At 42.6% G+C, this 19,266-nt stretch overlaps 1 protein-coding gene across 2 annotated transcripts; it reads left to right on the forward strand.

Moving 5' to 3' along the window:
* Positions 1-307: 307 nt before the first annotated feature.
* tbc1d31 (TBC1 domain family, member 31) lies at positions 308-18,058 on the forward strand. 2 transcript variants are annotated; one of them, XM_080747376.1, is made up of 24 exons: positions 308-687; positions 909-997; positions 1,508-1,648; positions 2,344-2,459; positions 3,071-3,249; positions 4,146-4,297; positions 4,748-4,907; positions 5,996-6,196; positions 6,719-6,892; positions 7,351-7,430; positions 7,805-7,951; positions 8,550-8,683; positions 9,554-9,687; positions 10,743-10,922; positions 11,751-11,983; positions 12,776-12,848; positions 13,648-13,727; positions 13,833-13,968; positions 14,362-14,454; positions 14,864-14,992; positions 15,798-15,992; positions 17,078-17,147; positions 17,362-17,544; positions 17,661-18,058. In XM_080747376.1, exons 2-24 carry the CDS (start codon positions 927-929, stop codon positions 17,801-17,803), a joined length of 3,204 nt encoding a protein of 1,067 aa, XP_080603502.1. In that variant the 5' UTR covers positions 308-687; positions 909-926; the 3' UTR covers positions 17,804-18,058. The 2 variants fall into 2 exon arrangements, with proteins under 2 accessions (XP_080603502.1, XP_080603503.1); XM_080747377.1 differs by having other exon boundaries at positions 308-532.
* Positions 18,059-19,266: the final 1,208 nt, after the last annotated feature.

Consider the following 19,266-nt stretch of genomic DNA (forward strand, 5'->3'; position numbering starts at 1 on the left):
CCTACCTTGTTTTTAATTTCCTTGACCCGACTAGGAACAACAGTGGCCTTTGAGAGAATTACACACTGGTGTCTTATTAATTCATAATTCATAAAAGTTCACATTTAAAATTATTGTCATTAGAATGTGCATACAACAATAGCCGCCCTTCAGTGATGTAACTTGTAACCAAAAACTATTCTGGAATTAGCGCTGAATCATTTATTATGGACTACAGCTCCCACAATGCACACTTCTGTTTACATGCGTGCGTGACGTCTAATTCAGGCGACGAATATCTGTTGTGAAAATAATTATCACAAAACGATTCTCCCGACGATTACATCAACGGGAGGACATTGGTTGATTTTCAAAATACATTTTATAGGCGATGCATAAGACGGCGTTTAGCTCTTGTTGTCAGTGAATTCGTGGAGAAAGTGAAATGTAATGCTCTTTCAAATTTCGCGCTGTTCACCCCGCCGATAGGCTGTGGCTGTGTGTGGCTAATGGAGGCTAGCTAACTGTGGTTTTCAACCTTTTTCATGTCGAGGTACATTAATTATTCGGCATTTGAGCCACGGGCCACCATTTGATGACATTTAGCCTCTCAGACACACACAACACATAGAATAGCTTGTTGTCGTTGGATAGATTTTGTCCACAATTCCATGCTGTATTGATGTGGTGCCAAAGGAGAGATAACAGGTCAATCAACATAACAATTCTTCTACATTCTGTGATTGTGTAGATTTCTTGTAAATTAAGTGATACAGGTCGATCTGGTTTCATTTTACGCTCTCAAGAGTTACAATTTGGTTACCAACTCTTCCATCATTTAGGTAGGGGGACCACCTGGAACCCCCTCAAAGACCACTGGTTGAGAACCACAACTCCTAACATTAACCCTCTCTTTATGTCACCTGTAGCTCCTGTCGCTTTCCAACATGCAAGTGACCGACATAGGAAACAAAGAGGAGGGGAAAGTATGGCACCGAAAGCCAGCACCAGGCATTGGGTGAGATTTAAATATTTTAATAATGATTGTACACCACGTAATGATGGATCAGATTCACATGATGTGCACCAGTGTTGTTTTTGTAACTGTATGCTGTGATTTAGCTGGGTTATGTCAATTTATGTGTCTCTGATTTCTTAAACATCTTACAAGGTTGTTTATTGAGAGACATGTCAGCCAGCCAACATCCACTTGTCTTTGAATACCTTATGATCCCAGCAGATTCACCCAGCTGCCAGCTGCTCAGAAGATGGTTACGGTTAGCGCTCAGGGAGGAGCACTTCAGGGTTAAGTGTCTTGTTCATGGACATATAAACTGGGGCCAAGGGGGATCTGGTGGTAACCTTTAGATTACCAAACAGCCGCTCTATCCACTGTCAGGGTGAAGCAGTAGTGACTGGTCGTCTAGAAACCCGTTGTTCAAATCCTTGTACAGTGCAGTTTCAGAGTTCAGAGAAAATAGCAATGGAAATGTTGCTTAATATGTAAAACGTATCATTTGCCTCTCAGAATCTTAGTGACGGTGATGCGCAGTGCCCAACAAGCCAAGACTGTGCGTTTCCTCCACGTGGCCTTCGACACCACAGGAGATTGCTTCCTGGCTGGAGATCATCATGGCAACATCTACGTCTTTGACATCAGCAGAAACAGGTCAGCTACACTGGCACCGAATTATGCTCCCGGGGGCTAAACCTGGTTAGCTATATTCCACTGCCACAGAACCAAATCACTAATCGATTATGTTCCCTAACTTCCCTTCATTGGCTTCTGGATGCTGCCAGCATCATTTCAAACCACTTGTGACGACTTACAGCCAAAACACTGGGTCAGGAGGACCCATTTGTGGGTCACAGACCGTTGTTATGGGTCTTCATGAAAAACCCAATTTTATTTTCCTACATTTAAAAAAAATACATGTTGTGTGCTTGTAGATCTGCTATTTTCACTAGGCAAACGTCTAATCTCTCTTTCGGGTCTCGACATGATACGTTTGGGAACCACTGACCTACAGATTAATCAAGGGCATGGCACTACATTATTCTACATTAATAACATTATTATTAGTCGCCCCGGCCTGAATAAGAGCGTCTGCTACTGTAAATGCCCAAATTGTAAATGTAACTATTGTATAATATTTTATAATGGTCTGTCTCCCGATGGTTGAATGTCATGGTTGAAAGTTATACTGTCCACTCACTGCCATGTAAGTGTCTTCCAGTCTGATAGAATTTCATCTGATTGCATTGCATTAATTTTTTGCACTGTTCTGATCTTCAAAACCACTTTCAGACTCTGTGAAGTGTATTTGTATCATTAGTCTTCCATCTTACTTTGACCTGAGACAGGTTCCGCCTGGTGCAGAAAACGGGTCTGGCCTGCACTGCTCTTGCATTCAACCTCCGCAGGACCACAGAGTTCCTGGTGGCCCTGGCTGACTACTCTATAAAATGTTATGACAAAGGTACGGCAGTTATTTCTACGTAAACAATGAGCCATTCCCTTGGCATTCCTTCAGTACTTGTATACTTTAATGGCATGCAGATATACACCACCAGTAAAGCATAGAAGTATTTAAGATTATCCCTGAAGAAGACTTCACACATCACAGTCTTTGTCCACAGTTTTGTTCAACAGTTTTACCATCATTTAAGACAGTGGTGGGGGAAGAAAGCTCTTCCACCCCATCTATTCAAATTCAAACAATATTGAGAGAACTGCAGGCCAGACTGTGCATCACATTCACTATAATTTGATATGATTTTGACCTGTGATATGCAATTTTAATATTTACAACCGTGACATATTGTGAGCTTGTAGATTGGCTATTCTGGAATAGCCAAAGTATAAAATAGGGTTTAAGGGGTTAAACTGAATTTGATGCTACATATATCAAAAGATTATTTATAGTGGAAAGTTGAAATGGACATGAAACAGGGAGAGAGAGGTGGGGGAGACTGCTGTAAAGATTTTTGGGGATGGGACTCAGGTGCCAGAACAGGCAGGCCACGGTCTTGGCCATGATAGTCTGTTGGTTGTTTAACTCTTCATTCTGTTCTACTCTTTTACCACCAGACACCAAGCAGCTGGTGAGCTGGATGCGGGGTCATGAGGGGGCGGTCTCTTCCATCTCTGTCCACAGCTCAGGCCGCTACGCCATCACCTCCTCCTCAGACACCGCCCAGCTGTGGGACCTGGACTCCTTCCAGAGGAAGAGGAAGCTCAACATCAAGCAGTCTGTTGGCATACAGAGGGTAAGCAAAGATGTTTATGAAGATAGTGCAACCTCATTGGATGCACTAGAGTGCGACATTGTACACAAAGCCTACAAATAGCCTCCTAAGTGGGTGCCGGCAAATCTCGCGAACGTCCTGATTACTGGTTCTATAGATCCTATAGAGTGTGTTTACTGGTGCTGCAGTCCCGTGAGAGTGTGTTGCTGGGACAGATAAAGGGCGATAAAGTATTATGTGGCTTGTGATGATCGGGTCCAATATTTAGTTCAGTGACCATGGAGCAAAATAATAGTTCAGAAGCTGTGTTCACGTTAGCTCTCTCATTGGAAATGAATAGACTCCAAACATGCTTCCGCCTCCTAAAAAGGTATCCACACACGTCACGCAGAAACGGGAAGTACAGGTCTGTTCCGCCCTCTTGCTATCGCCCTCTTGGGGGTGAGGAATCACACACAATATGAACCGTTTTGGCACTGTGAAATGTATGGGGTGATAAATGGTATTAAGCAATAATTAAATTAACGTAACTTTACCGTTAAAACTGTCATTTAATTAGGGCCCGGACTGCTGGTCTAGCGGTCCGGGCACTTAGGCTCCAATGTAGCTTAACAGTATATTGCAGGTTCGAGTCCCGTTCCTGACAATCTTTATGTCTCTTCCCATCTCCCTCTTCCTGTTTCCTGTCCATCTCCACTATTATCCGATTATTATTTCATTTAGTTATCGATTAGCGATTATTTCTTAGGATAGATTAAATGGATTAGTTTGATTAATTGTTGCACCCCTCTTTGGGTGCATTTGTGTTTGATGCACTAATGTTGCATTCTCTGAGGTGTACCTTGCCTCAACAACATCATGAAGTGCGTCCTGTTATTGATATTGTCGTTGTAATACAGTTGCTGTTTGTGTCGTAGGTATTCTTCCTGCCTCTGAGCAACACCATCCTCAGCTGTTTCAGTGATGACTCCATCTTTGCTTGGGAGAGTGAAACGCTGTCCTGCAAATACCAACTACCGGTCCCAGAGGAAGGGCCACGGATCTGCTACAAGGCCTTCGCTGTCACACGGTGGGTTTTCTATGGCAGTATCAATTAGGGCTGGGCAGTATATTGATATGAGTATGGATATTGTCTATATTTTACATATCATCATATGGCATAAGTTTAGTATTCCCCTGTTTTTTTCACTTAAACCCTATTTTATACTTTCAAATGTGAAGGCCAGACCGCACCAATGCAACTGCTTGCTACTGCCTTTGAGGACAATGGTTGCAAGTAGTTGCATGTTGCAACGAGTTGCAAGGAGTGGTTGGTGTGGACTGGGCTTTAGACATAATCAAGGCTAAAACAAGTTGGCTGGCTTGATGACTGCAGGTCTGGCAGGCAGACATTTGTCTTTTTATCCAGGGGGATAAAAGAAAGAAACATCAAACATAAACGTGACGTCTGTTCGTATTGCACTGATGTTCTTCTCCGTATGCAGTAACAGTGAGTGTGGTGGTGTCTTTGTGTTGCCAGTGATGGTAAGACTCTTGCAGCAGGCGGGCGCTCCAACCTGTTCCACCTGTGGTGTCTGGACAGCAAACAGCTGATCAGGGTTGTTCAGATGCCTGTCAAGGTCAGAACCATCCGACAGCTGGACTTCCTCCCCGACAGCTTTGATGCAGGAGCCAGCCAGGTACCCAGAGAGCCCCCCTTCTCTTCTCTTCTCTTCTCTTCTCTTCTCTTCTCTTCTCTTCTCTTCTCTTCTCTTCTCTTCTCTTCTCCTCTCCTCTTCTCTTCTCTTCTCTTCTCTTCTCTTCTCTTCTCTTCTCTTCTCTTCTCTTCTCTTCTCTTCTCTTCTCTTCTCTTCAGTGCCAATGTACAGTATACATAGTGTGTATTTGTGCTTGTCTGCCTATTTTGTTCTAATGTGGAGGAAGTACTATTTTATTTAATCACAATATAAAGAAATACTGATCTGCTGTTTTTGTGAAGTTTGACATAGGCCTTAATTGATTCATTTACATTTTGTAATAATAATAATCTAAATCTGCAAAGTAGCTAGTAACTTAACAGTTTCAAATAATTGTTGTGGAGTAAAAGTACTCAAGAACAATTCTGAGAAATTGCTTTATTAAAGTACAGTACTTGAGTAAAGTTACTTAACCCATTTAGGCCTGAACACATTATGACGCAATATTTTATGCTTTAAATATAAAAAAAATAGCAGATATACAAGCTCACAGCGCGGCACCGAGTGCCGCGCTGCGAGCTTGTAGATCTGCTATTTTTGAAAAATCGTGAAAATTAGAATTTTGACCCGATTCTATAAGTGTCTTTTGAATCCTTCTAAGATTTTTTGAAAAATCCAATGTTTCTATGTCAGCAATCTGGCCAGCCATCATCAAAGAAAAGGTCCTTTTCACTTCACTGGAGCTCAGTTAGTCTGTTCTCGAGAGACTACTATGTCAGTGATTCTCATAATTTGTCATGTGAAGGACCCCCAAAATGATATGTATTTGGCCACGGACCCCCATCTCAAAATATCTAGTTCCAGGGACCCCCCAGAAGCTGAATTTGAGTTAGAAACATTCGCCTAAAAATACATATATTCAAAGATTTGCACACATTTTCACGACTTTTTCAAAAATAGCAGATCTACAAGCTCGCAGCGCGGCACTCGGTGCCGCGCTGTGAGCTTGTATATCTGCTATTTTTCACTGGTTAAAGCAGTCCTCCACCACTGGTTCTAATGGATATGATTCTATTTCTGTGTCTTCCCAGACACTCGGCGTGTTGAGTCAGGACGGTGTCATGCGCTTCATCAACATCCACACCTGCAAGCTGCTCTTCCACATTGGCTCCCACGACGACGCCATCACCACGGCAACCGTCAGTCCTAATGGACGCCATGTTGTGGCCATTATGGATAACGGCAGCATCAATGTTTACAGTGTCCAGAGTCTGACACAGAAGATGAACAGGGTAACGATAAGTGAATGAAAATGTAAATTAGCAGCAGCATCTTTGTTGCTGCTGCTATGATTTATGTTGTATGAGTGTGGATTTCTATACAGAGCAGTGAGGATCATTCAGGAATAGAGCAAGGCATTGTGCTCGTTGGTGTGTGTGCGCTTGTGCTATCGGCTTTTTCTAGGAGTCGGTTGGATTGAGGGGGTTGTGAGTGGACAGTTTGCCACTGATGCAGAACCACACAGGCCTAAACAAGCCAGAGACATTTTCCCTTCCACATTTTAACTAAATACCATATTCTCAATCTCAACTCTCAATTCCTATACCACTCTGATCCAAAGCAAAGCTAGAAGGCTATTAATAGTGCTGCTGCTGCTGCCTGGGTTGTTGTTTTCTCTCCCTTCCAATCCTCACCAGCTTGCTCCTTTGTTTTCACTGTACCACCAAGAACCAATGCAGAACTAGGGAGTGGATACAGTATGGCATAACTCCTGCTCTGTTCAAACCTCAGTTTGTCCCTCTCTGCCCCCCCAGCCCCCTCCTCCTCAGGTGGCAGTAGTGTCAGGTGGAGAGGTTGATGGTGACTCCTCTAATCTAAAACTCAAGGTTGGGTCAGAGGTCACTCAGAGACCAGCCAAGACCTCCGGGAGACGGCCTCAGAGCAACGCCATTAAACCATGTCCTGGCTCCATGACAGAGGACAAAGAGGTAGGACTGGACAGTAACGTTTCTTTATCTTTTATGGCTGCATGCACGCATGCTAAAGTTCACTCACATCATCATCATCATCAACTCTTTGCTGACAGACACATAAGGTCCTATAAAAAGACACACAATACAAAGGTCCTCGGACCGCTGGTGTCAAAGCATGTGACATACACACCAATGTTGGCAAACCTCTTGCTATACAGTACGTCACACACATATCTTCACTTTCTTTTGGCAGAAGTGACATTGTATATACAATATTGTTTTTACACAAACATAGCAAGAAGTGACATGTCTTTATGACGTTTGAACAGTCATAAACCTTACTTTTAGCCAAATCATTAGGTACTCATTTTTGTAAGATTGTTTTGCTCTCCCCTTTGATGAAATTGAACAACTCTTTTGGTTCCCCAGGTGGTTGGCCAAGTCTTAACTTGTATTTGTTTGTCTTTGAACAGAATGAGCTTCCAGCTGGTCTGAATAAGAAGAGACTGGTGGGTTTGCTCAAGGCCTTTGGAGAATACCCTGCTAAATACAGGTAACTTTAGACAGGCAAGGCTTTTAGACTCATTGGTATTTCCTGTGTACTGATCCTTGTTTATGAATGCACACACATTTCTTTTGTCACTTCAGGTTTTAAAATTAAAAAAGCGACTTACAGCCCTGGGTTGTGTTCTTGCCTTTAAATTAGAAATGTAAAATATGCAGGGATATGTCATTGTCAGCTACACACGTTTGGAATCACAATTTGGGAATTAATATGCTGGATATCTGTTGGAAAATATTCAAGATTAAATTATAAATTATATTTTGCATTAACGTAATCTTTTAGCACATTAACAATCTAGATTTATATTTATTTATTCAGTCTTTTTATTGTCTGTATGCTTATGTTTTTCCTGTGTCTTCCAGGATGTTTGTGTGGCGCACGTTGTTGCGTCTCCCAGAGAACCATGCGGCCTACAGCAGTCTAACAGATAAAGGTCTTCATTTAGCCTACCTCAGCCTACATGAGAAATACCCCATCAAGAGCTACAAGCTACAGAGGGGTTTGCAAAGGTACATCACCAATTCACATCATAATGTTTGTGTGAACACTTTCTAAGCCATTAAAACCGGGAAAGCATCTGTGTCATTTTAGATTTCTGCTCACAGCGTGTCACTTTGTGCTGCGCTGTAAGCTTGTACATCAGCTATTTTTTTACATTTTTGAAAAATCTTGAAAGTGTTTGGGGGTCCTTGGCATGAAAACCTGTTAGAACTCAACTGATTACTGATATGTATTCGATTCTGCAAGTTGATTTAAATGCTCTACTGAAATAATTGGGTACCTACTTGTAATGGAAACGCGAGGCGTTGTGAGCATGTAGATCGGCTATTTTACAATTTCTGCCTCTAATATGTGACAATTGGCCAATGTTTAATTTGTCATTAAAAAGTCCTTAAATTTTCACTTTAGAAATGTGCAGATACCCTCTATACATTTAAACTTTGTGTTGGTTTGTTTACTGGTGAGTGAGAAAACAATGTTGCACATTAAGTTAATCATAGGGGGACCCCCACAAATTCATTTGGGAACGCCCCTGGGGGTCCCGACCCACAGGTTGAGAACTACTGCAGGCAGCAGACATTTCTATATCCCTTCTTCTTTCTACAGAGTGTTGTCTTCATTAGCCCACTGGGCGGCCATCTTTGGAGAGACGGAGTACCTTCCCCTGGTGGCGTTTCCTTTCGTCAAGCTGTTTGAGAACAACCCACTGCTCTGCTTCGAGGTGGTGGCCACAGTTATAGGTACACATTGTTGGTTAATAGGCAGGCAACAGCGCAGTTGGTATCGTTGTCACCTCACAGCTAGAAGGTCCTGGGTTTGATTCCTGCCGGGGGACGCTGTGGGCGCTAGGGCGTGTTCTCTCCTCTGCGTCCAGGTGGGGTTGGCGAAAGGGCCTCCCTGTGGAGTTTGCATGTTCTCCCCATGTCCCCTAGGGTAGGTACCCTCACAAAAAACGTGCCATAATCCCGAACTCTATAATGCCTCCCCCTGGCCAGCCGGGGCGCCTGATGGAGGGGAAAGGAACTGGTTGGAATAAAGTATTTCGTCAACAAATAAAAACTAGACTAAAATGTTATAGGGAGGGACTAGTGGAGAAGAGATCCAGTAGAACTACTGTAAAAGACGAGTCATGTTATTTTTGGTTGTGAGCTTGTAGATCGGCTATTTTCAGCTTGCAACCAACGTAAAATCAGGCATTATGATGCCATCAAAGCCTACCAAAATACATTTTAGTCGACAAAATTAACTATTTACTCAACTAAAATCTAACTAGACCATTTTAGATATAATTGAAATTTTATTCAAAAGACCATGACTAAAGCCCTTTGCACACAGGACAGTTGCGTTTTTTTCGTTTGCGGCATGAATAAAACGCATTGGATTAGGTGTGCAAGGCTGTGCGGAATCGGCGCTGCGGATCCAAAAAGGAGTCATAAAAGGAGTGATGAGTTCTTTACCGCATGCGACAAGACGCACAAATCGAACTGGGTTCGATCGAGAAAAAAACGCACGGCGGCAGCCACTTAGTACATTAATGCAACTGAAACAAATAAGTGAATATACAATATAACCTCAACTATTTTCTTTTGCTCATAAATGTGTGTGTGCAGTGAACTGGTGCCAGCATTGGTTTGAGTACTTCCCCAACCCTCCACTGAACATCTTGAGCATGGTAGAGAACGTGCTGGCTCATCACGACAAGGAGCTGCTCCAGCACCTGGTGGACTGTGGAGTTACTTCACAGGTAACAGCATTACAATACAAATCACTTGAAAGCAGGGGTGGGACGATATGAACATGTCATGTCACGATTATTGTGACCAAAAAAGTTGCGATTTGTGCTATTATCGCGATAATCAAAATATCCCCAACATCCATTATCTTGGGACATTTGCCAAGACATAGCAGATCTACAAGCTCACAACGTGCGTTGTGAGCTTGTTTTGACGGTGTTTAGTTTCCATGTTCACGTCTGTGTTTTTGACGGTGTTTAATTTCCATGGTCACGTCTCGGCTGCTTGTCTTTGTGTAGAGTTCCATGTTTGAGATTTTATAGGGCCAGAATATACGGCAGATCTTCCTCAGGCAGCCATTGTGGAAATTGCTTTGCAATTATTCGGTTATTCGCCAGCACTCAGCCACATATAATAAGACTGGCTTGACAAGGGTGTACTTTTTGTACTGCCCATAATATACCGGTACTTTGTGAGTGTTTTCAGCTAGACCTAGATCATGCTGGACCTTCCCAAAAACGTGTTCCGGGCCCTAAAGTAAACTGAAGCGTGGCCTACTTCTGGCCCAGATATGGCACGCTGTGATTGGCTAGTGCAGGGGTTCCCAAACGTTTTTGGCTCAGGGCACCCCTATAAATATTTTTTTCATCTAAGGCACCCCTACATTATATGCATAATTTTCACTCCCAGCACCTTATATTTATAGCATATTTTAGTGATTATGTTGTGAGGAAAACGTTGAGATATTTTTTGGTTAGAACTGACTTTGTACTTCAAGTTTATAATTATACAAAATATTTTTTTAAGTGTCCAAATAAATTCCATATATCATCAAATTATCTCGCGGCACCCCTGGACTGCCGTCATGGCACCCACTTTGAAAACCCCTGGGCTAGTGGGACGATTGATGAAATTCATTCATAAATAGCACTTCACTTCACTAGGTGTGATTCTTTTTTTTTTTTTCTTTCTTTGCAGAAACATTATTACACTGTATTTTGGTAGTTAACTTCACTTGGAAGCCAGGTGGAGTACGATGTGATACCAGTGTGTGTCTCTCTGCCAGCTGTACGTGTGGCCCCTGTTGGAGACGTTGTTCTCGGAGGTGCTGACCCGTGACGAGTGGCTCCGCCTCTTTGACAACGTGTTCTCCAACCAGCCGTCCTTCCTGCTCATGGTGTGTGTGGCCTACATCATGTGCTGCCGTGCTCCGCTGCTGCTCTGCTCTCACAAACAGGACTTTGAGGTACACTAGATCTCTGCTTCTCAAACTCTTCTGACTCAGGGCACCCCTGTAAATAACCTTTTCATCCACTGCACCCCTGAATTATACCGTTAATGTTTAGAATCTTATGTCATATTATTCTCCTCTAAGATACAGTGTATCACAGAGGAAAACTTGAGTGAGTATCCGTTTCCATTAGAACAGACTGAAAATAACTTTATACTTGACGTTTAACCACTTGAACCCCAGCATTCCTATTCTGGCTAGAAGGTTGACCAATGATCGCTGATCTAGAGGGTCACAATGCATCACAGCGTGGCGCATCGTGAGCTTGTACATGTGCTATTTTTGGTGATGAGAGTTCAGGTCTGTTTTGACTAAGCTTAGAGGGTCTAAGTCGTTAAACTGAAGAGATATTGATGAATTCCAAATATTGTCTAAGTATTCTGTGGCAGCTCCAGACTGGCGTCACGCCACCCTAGGGAGGGATCCCTTGCAGTAGATGGTTCTTGCTGTCTGGAATAGGGTTTTCCCTTTCTTGTTTCTGCTCTGCTTTTCTCCTCTCTTTACATTTTTATTCTGTTATTTTCAGTAGAGAAATTCAATGAAACTATAGTAGACCATGTCAAGTGATTCAGAATTCCAAGATCAATGAAAATGAATCACCATCTTCTCCTCAAATCACTTAGTTTTCCAGGGTACAGGATAGTTATTCATAAAACTTCAAGAAAACAAATTAAAACACTACACCACAAAAGCACACTCTCAGTATATCATTGCCACTTGTTTTCTCTCAAGTTAAATCACCAGTCTGTGTCCCTACCTGTTTCTCCTCTTCTCGTCCCGCAGTATTTCTTTCACCATCGCAACAACCTCGACGTGGGAGCAATGATCAAAGAGGCCTATCGTCTGATGAGCAACACGCCGGCAGACATCCACCCCAGGGCCATGTTGTCTGACTTCACACCTCTGACCAAGGGCCAGTACCCAGTCTTCAACCACTACCCAGAGTTCATAGTGGAATACCAGAGCAGGGAGAGGGAGAAGATACGACAGCAGGAGATGGAGTACCTCAGAGAGAGGTGAGCATCTATGAATCTCCCTATGGAAGAACTTTGGTACTATTCATAATACTAAGATATAATCCTGTTTATAATGGTGCATGATGAAGTCAGTGTGCAACTGTGCATCATGTACATGATAACAATACCTTAAAGGTCTTTGCACACAGGCGTGTTTATCCGCCCGGATAAAACGGACAATTTAATTTTTTTAAAAGAAAACAATGATTCTCTATGACCTCATGCACACCGGATCCGAATTAGCCGTGCGACGAGTGGCTGCGGCCGTGCGTTTTTTCTCTCGATCGAACCCAGTTCGATTCATGCGTCTTGTCGCATGCAGTAAAAAACTCATCACTCCTTTTAGGACTCCTTTTGGGATCCGCAGCGCCGATTCCGCACAGCATTGCACACCAAATCCAATGCGTTTTATTCATGCAGCAAACGAAAAAAACGCAACTGTCCTGTGTGCAAAGGGCTTTACTCTTGTATGGTATTTTGCAGACGGTAACATTAATATTTACAGGCAGTATCATAGAAAGTGATGTTTCTATGTAGCACAGTATGTATCTGGTTCTGAACAGACCAGGTACAGACATCTCTTGCAGAGAGAACTGTCAAGATTGCTCATTTGTCTTTCTCTCCCCAAGCAAGTGTTATTTGCGCTGTGTAGAAAGTGTACAAGAAACGTGTGAGAGATAATTTCTGTCACTGTCCAGGTGAATGCTGTTGGAACTTTTGCCTGTCTGTCTCTCAGACTGTATGTGATCTCCTCAGTTATTTTAACCGTCTGCTGTAATTTTATATCACCAGGCAGGCATTATCCGATCTGCGTACAGATTTTGTGCGCCGCAAAGCTGAAGAGGAAGCTTATTATGCACAACAGGTAAACGAAAATATATCTAAACATTTTTATAAAGACACAACATTGTTGTTGTCACTTTTGTGAGCACGCTGATCTTGTTTGCAGTCATAGAGTTCACCATTCACTGATCTGTTCACAAGACTAAAAGAGCCATGAGTTCATGAAGATCAGAAAGATACATTGCTATCTGATTATTATGCGATTCGTCTGCGCAAAGTTGACATTATGTGGGGGTGTTAGTGGAAAGGACATGGAGTCACCCTCTGGATGGTTCATCCTCTGAGGGTTTCTTTGCATTAGAATTTGCTATATGTTGTGTGCAAGTCAAAATTGTGGCCCCTGGGAGGCGCTATAGGATAGCAGGTCATTGGGGCACCAAAATCTTTTATATAGTGACTGTGTCATATTCTATTCTACGGCAATCCATCTAGTATTTTTTAAGATCTCATGATTCAAATCAAATCAAATCACGTTTATTTATAGAGCACATTTAAAAACAACTTTCATTGTACCAAAGTGCTATACAGGCATTTCATCATCATAGTACAATAAAACAACAACTCAATGCATAACAATAAAAGCAATAAGGACGATTGGGACCAAAGCGGTGGTTGAACAGACCAACCGTGTCTGACCAACCGTGAGAACAAGTCACAATCCGTTTAAAAGAAAAGAAAGTCAGTTTAAGTTGTTAACCTTTGTTGAATTGAATGGAAATTACTCTTTAATTTACCTTTTGTTGAATTGAATGGAAATGACTCGGACTGAATTGAACTGCATTGTTGAATTGAATGGAAATTAAATGAACTGTTTTGAGCAGGAGCTGCTGCAACAAGCAGAGGAACAACGTCGACACATCTTGGCGCAAGAGGAGGAAAAACTAACACAACAGAGGACTAAGTAAACACTACATAACGTTTTCCACTTTACTAAACGTTCATGAATTATTGCGGTTGGTTATTGTCGTGTTCCTATTCCTAACGATGCAAGTCTGTCCTCGTGCAGGTTGGCAGCCATGAAGAGGGAGATGAAGGTGAAGGAGTTACAGCTGCTGGATGCCTCTAGAAGACGCTTCCTCAAACACCAGCAAGACCTCAGAGCCTCCCAGATACAAAGACTAGAGCAGGAGATCAGCAGGAAGGTACGCAGGGGTCCCAGTAACCATGGAAGGTCTTAGCATTGCGACGCAGATGAGCTTTGTGTCATAATGGCATGAAACACGTTTTGTAGATTATTACATGAACCATGTCCTCCGCCCGCATTATCTCTACAGCCAAGCGATCAAAATGGATCCATTCGATTTTTCATATTCCATCCTGATTGGCGAATTCTGAACATTGCTGGCCCACAATAACCTACCTGACCTGGTGGAGACCCGTGCTCCAAGGAGCACTTTTTCTAGTTGTGTCATTGTTCTCTTGAAGATGTGAAAGATTATAAGCATTTAACATCCTTTTATGAACCAATATTGGTTTCAATATTGTTTGTTAGTGGATTATTGTGATTGTATGACATTCATAATGTCCTGCTATAGATGGATCTCCGTGAGCATGAAACGGCAGCAGCGGTGGAGGATCTGGAAATCAGACAGATGGAAATGGAGGCTCAAAGGAAACAGTTGGAACAGGTGCACTTCCACCTCCTCGCTTTTGGGCTGTGTGTGTGTGTGTGTGTGTGTGTGTGTGTGTGTGTGTGTGTGTGTGTGTGTGTGTGTGTGTGTGTGTGTGTGTGTGTGTGTGTGTGTGTGTGTGTGTGTGTGTGTGTGTGTGTGTGTGTGTGTGTGTGTGTGTGTGTGTGTGTGTGTGTGTGTGTGTGTGTACAAACATTTATGCAACCAATGCACCAGTCACCTTAAGACTAGTTATATTCAGCAAATGTTGAAAATCTTTACACATGGAAGGTTGAGTGATGTTCAGTGAGTTGCCATTGGACCAGCATGCTACGCAGTATTGGCACATTTAGTTGACTGCAGAATTGTCTGGTTGTGAACTTTAGTTTTGGTTGTGAACATTAGTTTACGTCTCTGTTTCCTTCAGGAACTGCTGAAGGAGCAGGAGCGCGTTGGCCAGGAGGTTGAGCAGGAGGTGGAGATGAGAATGAGGAGGGCAGACAAAGAGCAGGAGAGCTACAGAGAACTGGTGCACAACACAGAGGAGAACCTGAGGGTTAGTTGTACAGTCCCTCACACACATGTCACGCATACTATGCGTCTACAACCGATTAGCCTTATTCACGGCCCGCCCACTCAGCATCCCCCGGGTGCTGAAGTCACATTTTGAAGGGGAAAATCCTACTATAGCTTATAGAGTTAACACAGAAATCGCAAATTTAATGCAATTTCCGAATAGTAAAGTATAAAATACGACTAGCATGATAAAGAACACAAGATAGTAAAAGGCACAAAGCATTATAATTTACTTTACCGTTCGAAATAATGATTTGTTGGCTTTAAGTCCAGCTATTTCTGTTATAGTTTCCCCTTCTAAATTGATGTCAGCACCCGGGGGATGCTGAGAAATTTGCTGAGTGGGCGGGCTGTGAATAAGGCTTATTACATAAAACCAGAAGCGAATACACACAGCAATGGTTCTGGCTCAAAATCCTTGGGAATCCCTGCACTAACAGGAGGTTCAAATAATGACTCAATAGGGGTCCTGGAGAAAACACTGTGCTGTGGTTGGTATCGAATGAGCTTTACTACACTCAAACTTACACAATACACACTTGATGTGCCAATATATTAACTTTTCTTCAACCCCAAAAGTCCATGAGTTTAATGGATGTTTCTTTTGCGACCTTTTCTTTTAACCCAAAAGTCCATTGAGTTCAATTTCCTAGAAATGCACTTTTTCTAGTTATGTATGTCACTGTCCGAGTACGACCTTTTTGACTTTAATGGGTACAGATATTTATGATTGTCTTCTCTTCATGCTGTGCCGCGGACACACGTTGTCACATCCTGTACTGCAGGCCCTGGAGGAGTCCATGGTGGAGGCCTGTCAACTGGACATAGAGTCAGACTGGGAGAGACAGGTGGCACAGTGTCTCCAGAGGGCCGACGCAGAACAAGAGAGGAAGAAACAGAGGCTGGTAGGGCTGCACGCAGAAACCCTGGAACAGCAAGACAGGCTGGTGAACACACTGAGAGAAATGGAGGGGAGGAAGGTAAGTGTGTGTGTAACTAGTACAAAAGAAAGCAATAGATGGATTCATTGCATTGTTATTGAAATGTTGACACCGGTGCATGTGTCAGCGTGGACACGAGTACAAGCTTTGAGGATTGCAAGGTTAATGTGTCATCTCAACATAATGTTCAAATACTCAACACAGACAGGGGAAACTACCATGTCCTCTTTTCATCACACACGCAGGGGTCATCAATATGTCCGTACATTGTCTGCAGAAAAGACTAGGCCTTGTCCATGGCAAATTTTAGATTATCTGTTTTACACACGATTATAATGTTCTTATTTAGATGATAAGACCTGATTACTGAGCTCAAGTCTCCAGGTTTTCTTCAGAATATGTATGACACTGATTTACTACGACACTATGCTGCATTAGGAGTCCACTTTTACTAGTGGTTCTCAGACCTTTTATTTGCAAGGACCACTATAACTCTGAGGGCTATCTCTTCATGTGTTTCTGGTAATGTTATTTTGTATGTCTGTGACAAAAATTTAATTTTGAAAAGATGTACACCACAAGCCCACAGTGCGATCACACAACCTGATGGCGATCAGATTATTCAAATGCGTGTGTGTTCTTTCAAAAACCTTTACTGTGCCTAGGTCTGTCACAATTAATACATAATCGTCAAATCGTGATTATTTGACATAATCGCGATTCCTTTTCATAATCGTCTTTTCATAATCGTCATAATCGTTTCCATGTTGAAAAACGTTCATATATTTAAAAAAAGAGTCAAAAGTAGTGGAAATGGCAGATCTACAAGCTCACAACGCGTCGCATCGCGACGCGTTGTGAGCTTGTAGATCGGCTATTTCCACTATCAATGTTCTTTTTTAAGTATAAAGTTGTCAAATATGTCAGTAATTTCTTTGTATTGTTATGTGTCCTATCTACCATGTGCAACTTAAAAGCCTAAAAGCCAAACAGAAATGTAATTGTCATTGACAAAAACACAATTAAATCGTTAATCGCAATTATTTGAGGGACAAATAATCGTCATGTAAAATGTCATAATCGTGACAGCCCTAACTGTGCCTCCACCTTTCTGTGTGCTCCAGTGGGATGAGGTCATGAGTGCCAGAGCCACGTTACAAGAGCAGCACCCATCACTGTCTTCAGCAGACACAGGTAAATGGACTGACACACACACACAGAGACTAGTACCAATTCTAGAAAATCAAAGTACCAAGTACCAGACATGTGCTCTGTATGTTGGCGGCTGTAGCTGTTCTTCCAACAGGTTCAGTTGTAACGGGCTCTCTCAGATGCTTGAGGCCACCACCCGCTGGCTGTGTGCGTCTTGCCGTCTTTGATCGCTAACTCTTCCCTAATCTCCCATCAGGCCATGGACAGAGGAGGATCAGATCACCATGTTCTACCAGAGGTCTGCTTCATAAACAAAGTGCCATCCCCGCGGCTGCTACTATTAACGGTGATGCCGTCGCAATGGACAGTCCAAGCCAGGAAGGAACCAACATGGTGTGTCTCAACAGCCGCTCCCCTTCAGAGAGCACCTCCACCAACTGTGAGCACCGTCTCTGTTTGTGTTCCACACAATCAATACTACAGTCCATTTTCATGCATCATGCATGGTGACAACCGTCCTTTTCTAGTTGAGCATGTTTTGTGAATGTCTTTCAGTTTCACTGGACAGAGGCCGGGCCCAGTTGGACAGCAAAGAGAGACAACTGATGAGGGACGTCAGAGAGCTGAGGCAGAAGATGGCGGCCAGGGCCAGAGAAGGCAGCAGCTCCTTGGCTTCACAGTCCGCTGTCTCCCAGTGAATGTGCCACAAAACCTTGTCATCTCAGTGTACTTAAACTGTGAAAGAACACTTTCTACCAAGATTGGAGGCGAAGGCTGAAGCAGAGCTGCTCACCAAGAATTAAAGATATATAAAACTCCCATCTAGGCTACAGCAGTCTCAGTGCGCTCTTGTCTTCTGTGTCTCAGTAAACCCATACCAAATCACCAGTTTGGTTCACTGATGCACCACCATATGAATGGACACAGACCCAGGACACTGTAGTAGCTGTTGTTGCAACTGTGTTTGGTGACATGCCTGACAAACATAAGCAGACTTTGTAGACATGTGTCCAGTGCAAGTTCCTTGGCGTAGACATGTTGACAACATCCTGCTCCACTGTGATAGTGTGCCAACCGACTTTTTACACCATGGAAATGTTATGACAATCTGACGTAGCGGTTGTCCAGGATTAGGACCTGGTGGTCCTAGGTGTCCGGTAAGAACATAACTGAGATGTCAACCCTAATGCCTATGGATAATGGATCTGAAGATCCCTGTATAACACGGAGATGTCTGGGTTGTACCCTACAAGTCAAAGGTTTGGACAAAGCTTCTATTCAATGTGTGTGAGAAGCTGTGTCCAAACTTTTGTCTTTATCAGTGGCGGAGAGAAACAAAAGATCATGCTATGCCATTACATCTTCTTTATTGTTATATACGTGTATTACACACACATACAGCAATATGGATAATGTGTATTACCGATGGCCTTCAGATAGCTGGAAGTTGCTTGCAATATTGATTTGAATATAGAGTTGCAACACCAACCATTGACTATACATCCTAACAGAAAAGTCCTATTTGATTATATTAAACAACTCAGCAACATTGCAGCTGTACTACGGAAAGCTTGAATTATCTTTCTATCTGAAAAGTGTTTGTTTCATAAAAATCTTTGGAAGCGTTGGTGTTCAATAACGCAACATCCTGCTGCCTCCTGCATTATGTGACATTTAGAAACGGGTGGTACGCTTGCCCATTTAGTGCACTTGTAAACACCAACACTTTAAAAAAATAATCACCTGCACGGAATTCATTTTTATGAAACAGACACTATGCAGATAGAAAGAGGATAATTCAAGCTTTCCGTACAGCTGCGATGTTGGCGAGTTTAACATGGTTTAATACAATCAGATAGGACTTTTCTGCTTGGATTCACAGGCTGTCAATGGTTGTTGTTGCAACATATTTAAAATCTAGAGTTGCAAATTGCGGCTAGCCTTCAGACTGCTGCAGGTACTTAGAGGAACATTTCCCTTTGTGTCAGACGTTCCATTCACGTTCAGGATTTATTTATTTTCTAGTAGCTGCTTTGTTGATTTGAATTTTAATGTGTTTTATATGAATGATTTGACCCATTTAGATGTTTATAATAAAATACAATTTCAACAAAATATCATGCTGTAGAATTCATTGTGCAGTCTGACATGCACATGCTTT

Source organism: Nannobrachium achirus (genome assembly GCF_963921795.1).
Source record: "Nannobrachium achirus genome assembly, chromosome: 2".
Taxonomy (NCBI): Eukaryota; Metazoa; Chordata; class Actinopteri; order Myctophiformes; family Myctophidae; genus Nannobrachium; species Nannobrachium achirus.

What these genes read in the sequence shown, in the direction of transcription:
- tbc1d31 (XM_080747376.1), top strand. Translation starts at nt 927, where the DNA reads ATGCAAGTGACCGACATAGGAAACAAAGAGGAGGGGAAAGTATGGCAC. An exon ending in TGACACAGAAGATGAACAGG is followed by an intron (nt 6,197 to 6,718) that starts GTAACGATAAGT and finishes CTGCCCCCCCAG; the next exon opens with CCCCCTCCTCCTCAGGTGGC. An exon ending in AAGCTTATTATGCACAACAG is followed by an intron (nt 12,849 to 13,647) that starts GTAAACGAAAAT and finishes TGTTTTGAGCAG; the next exon opens with GAGCTGCTGCAACAAGCAGA.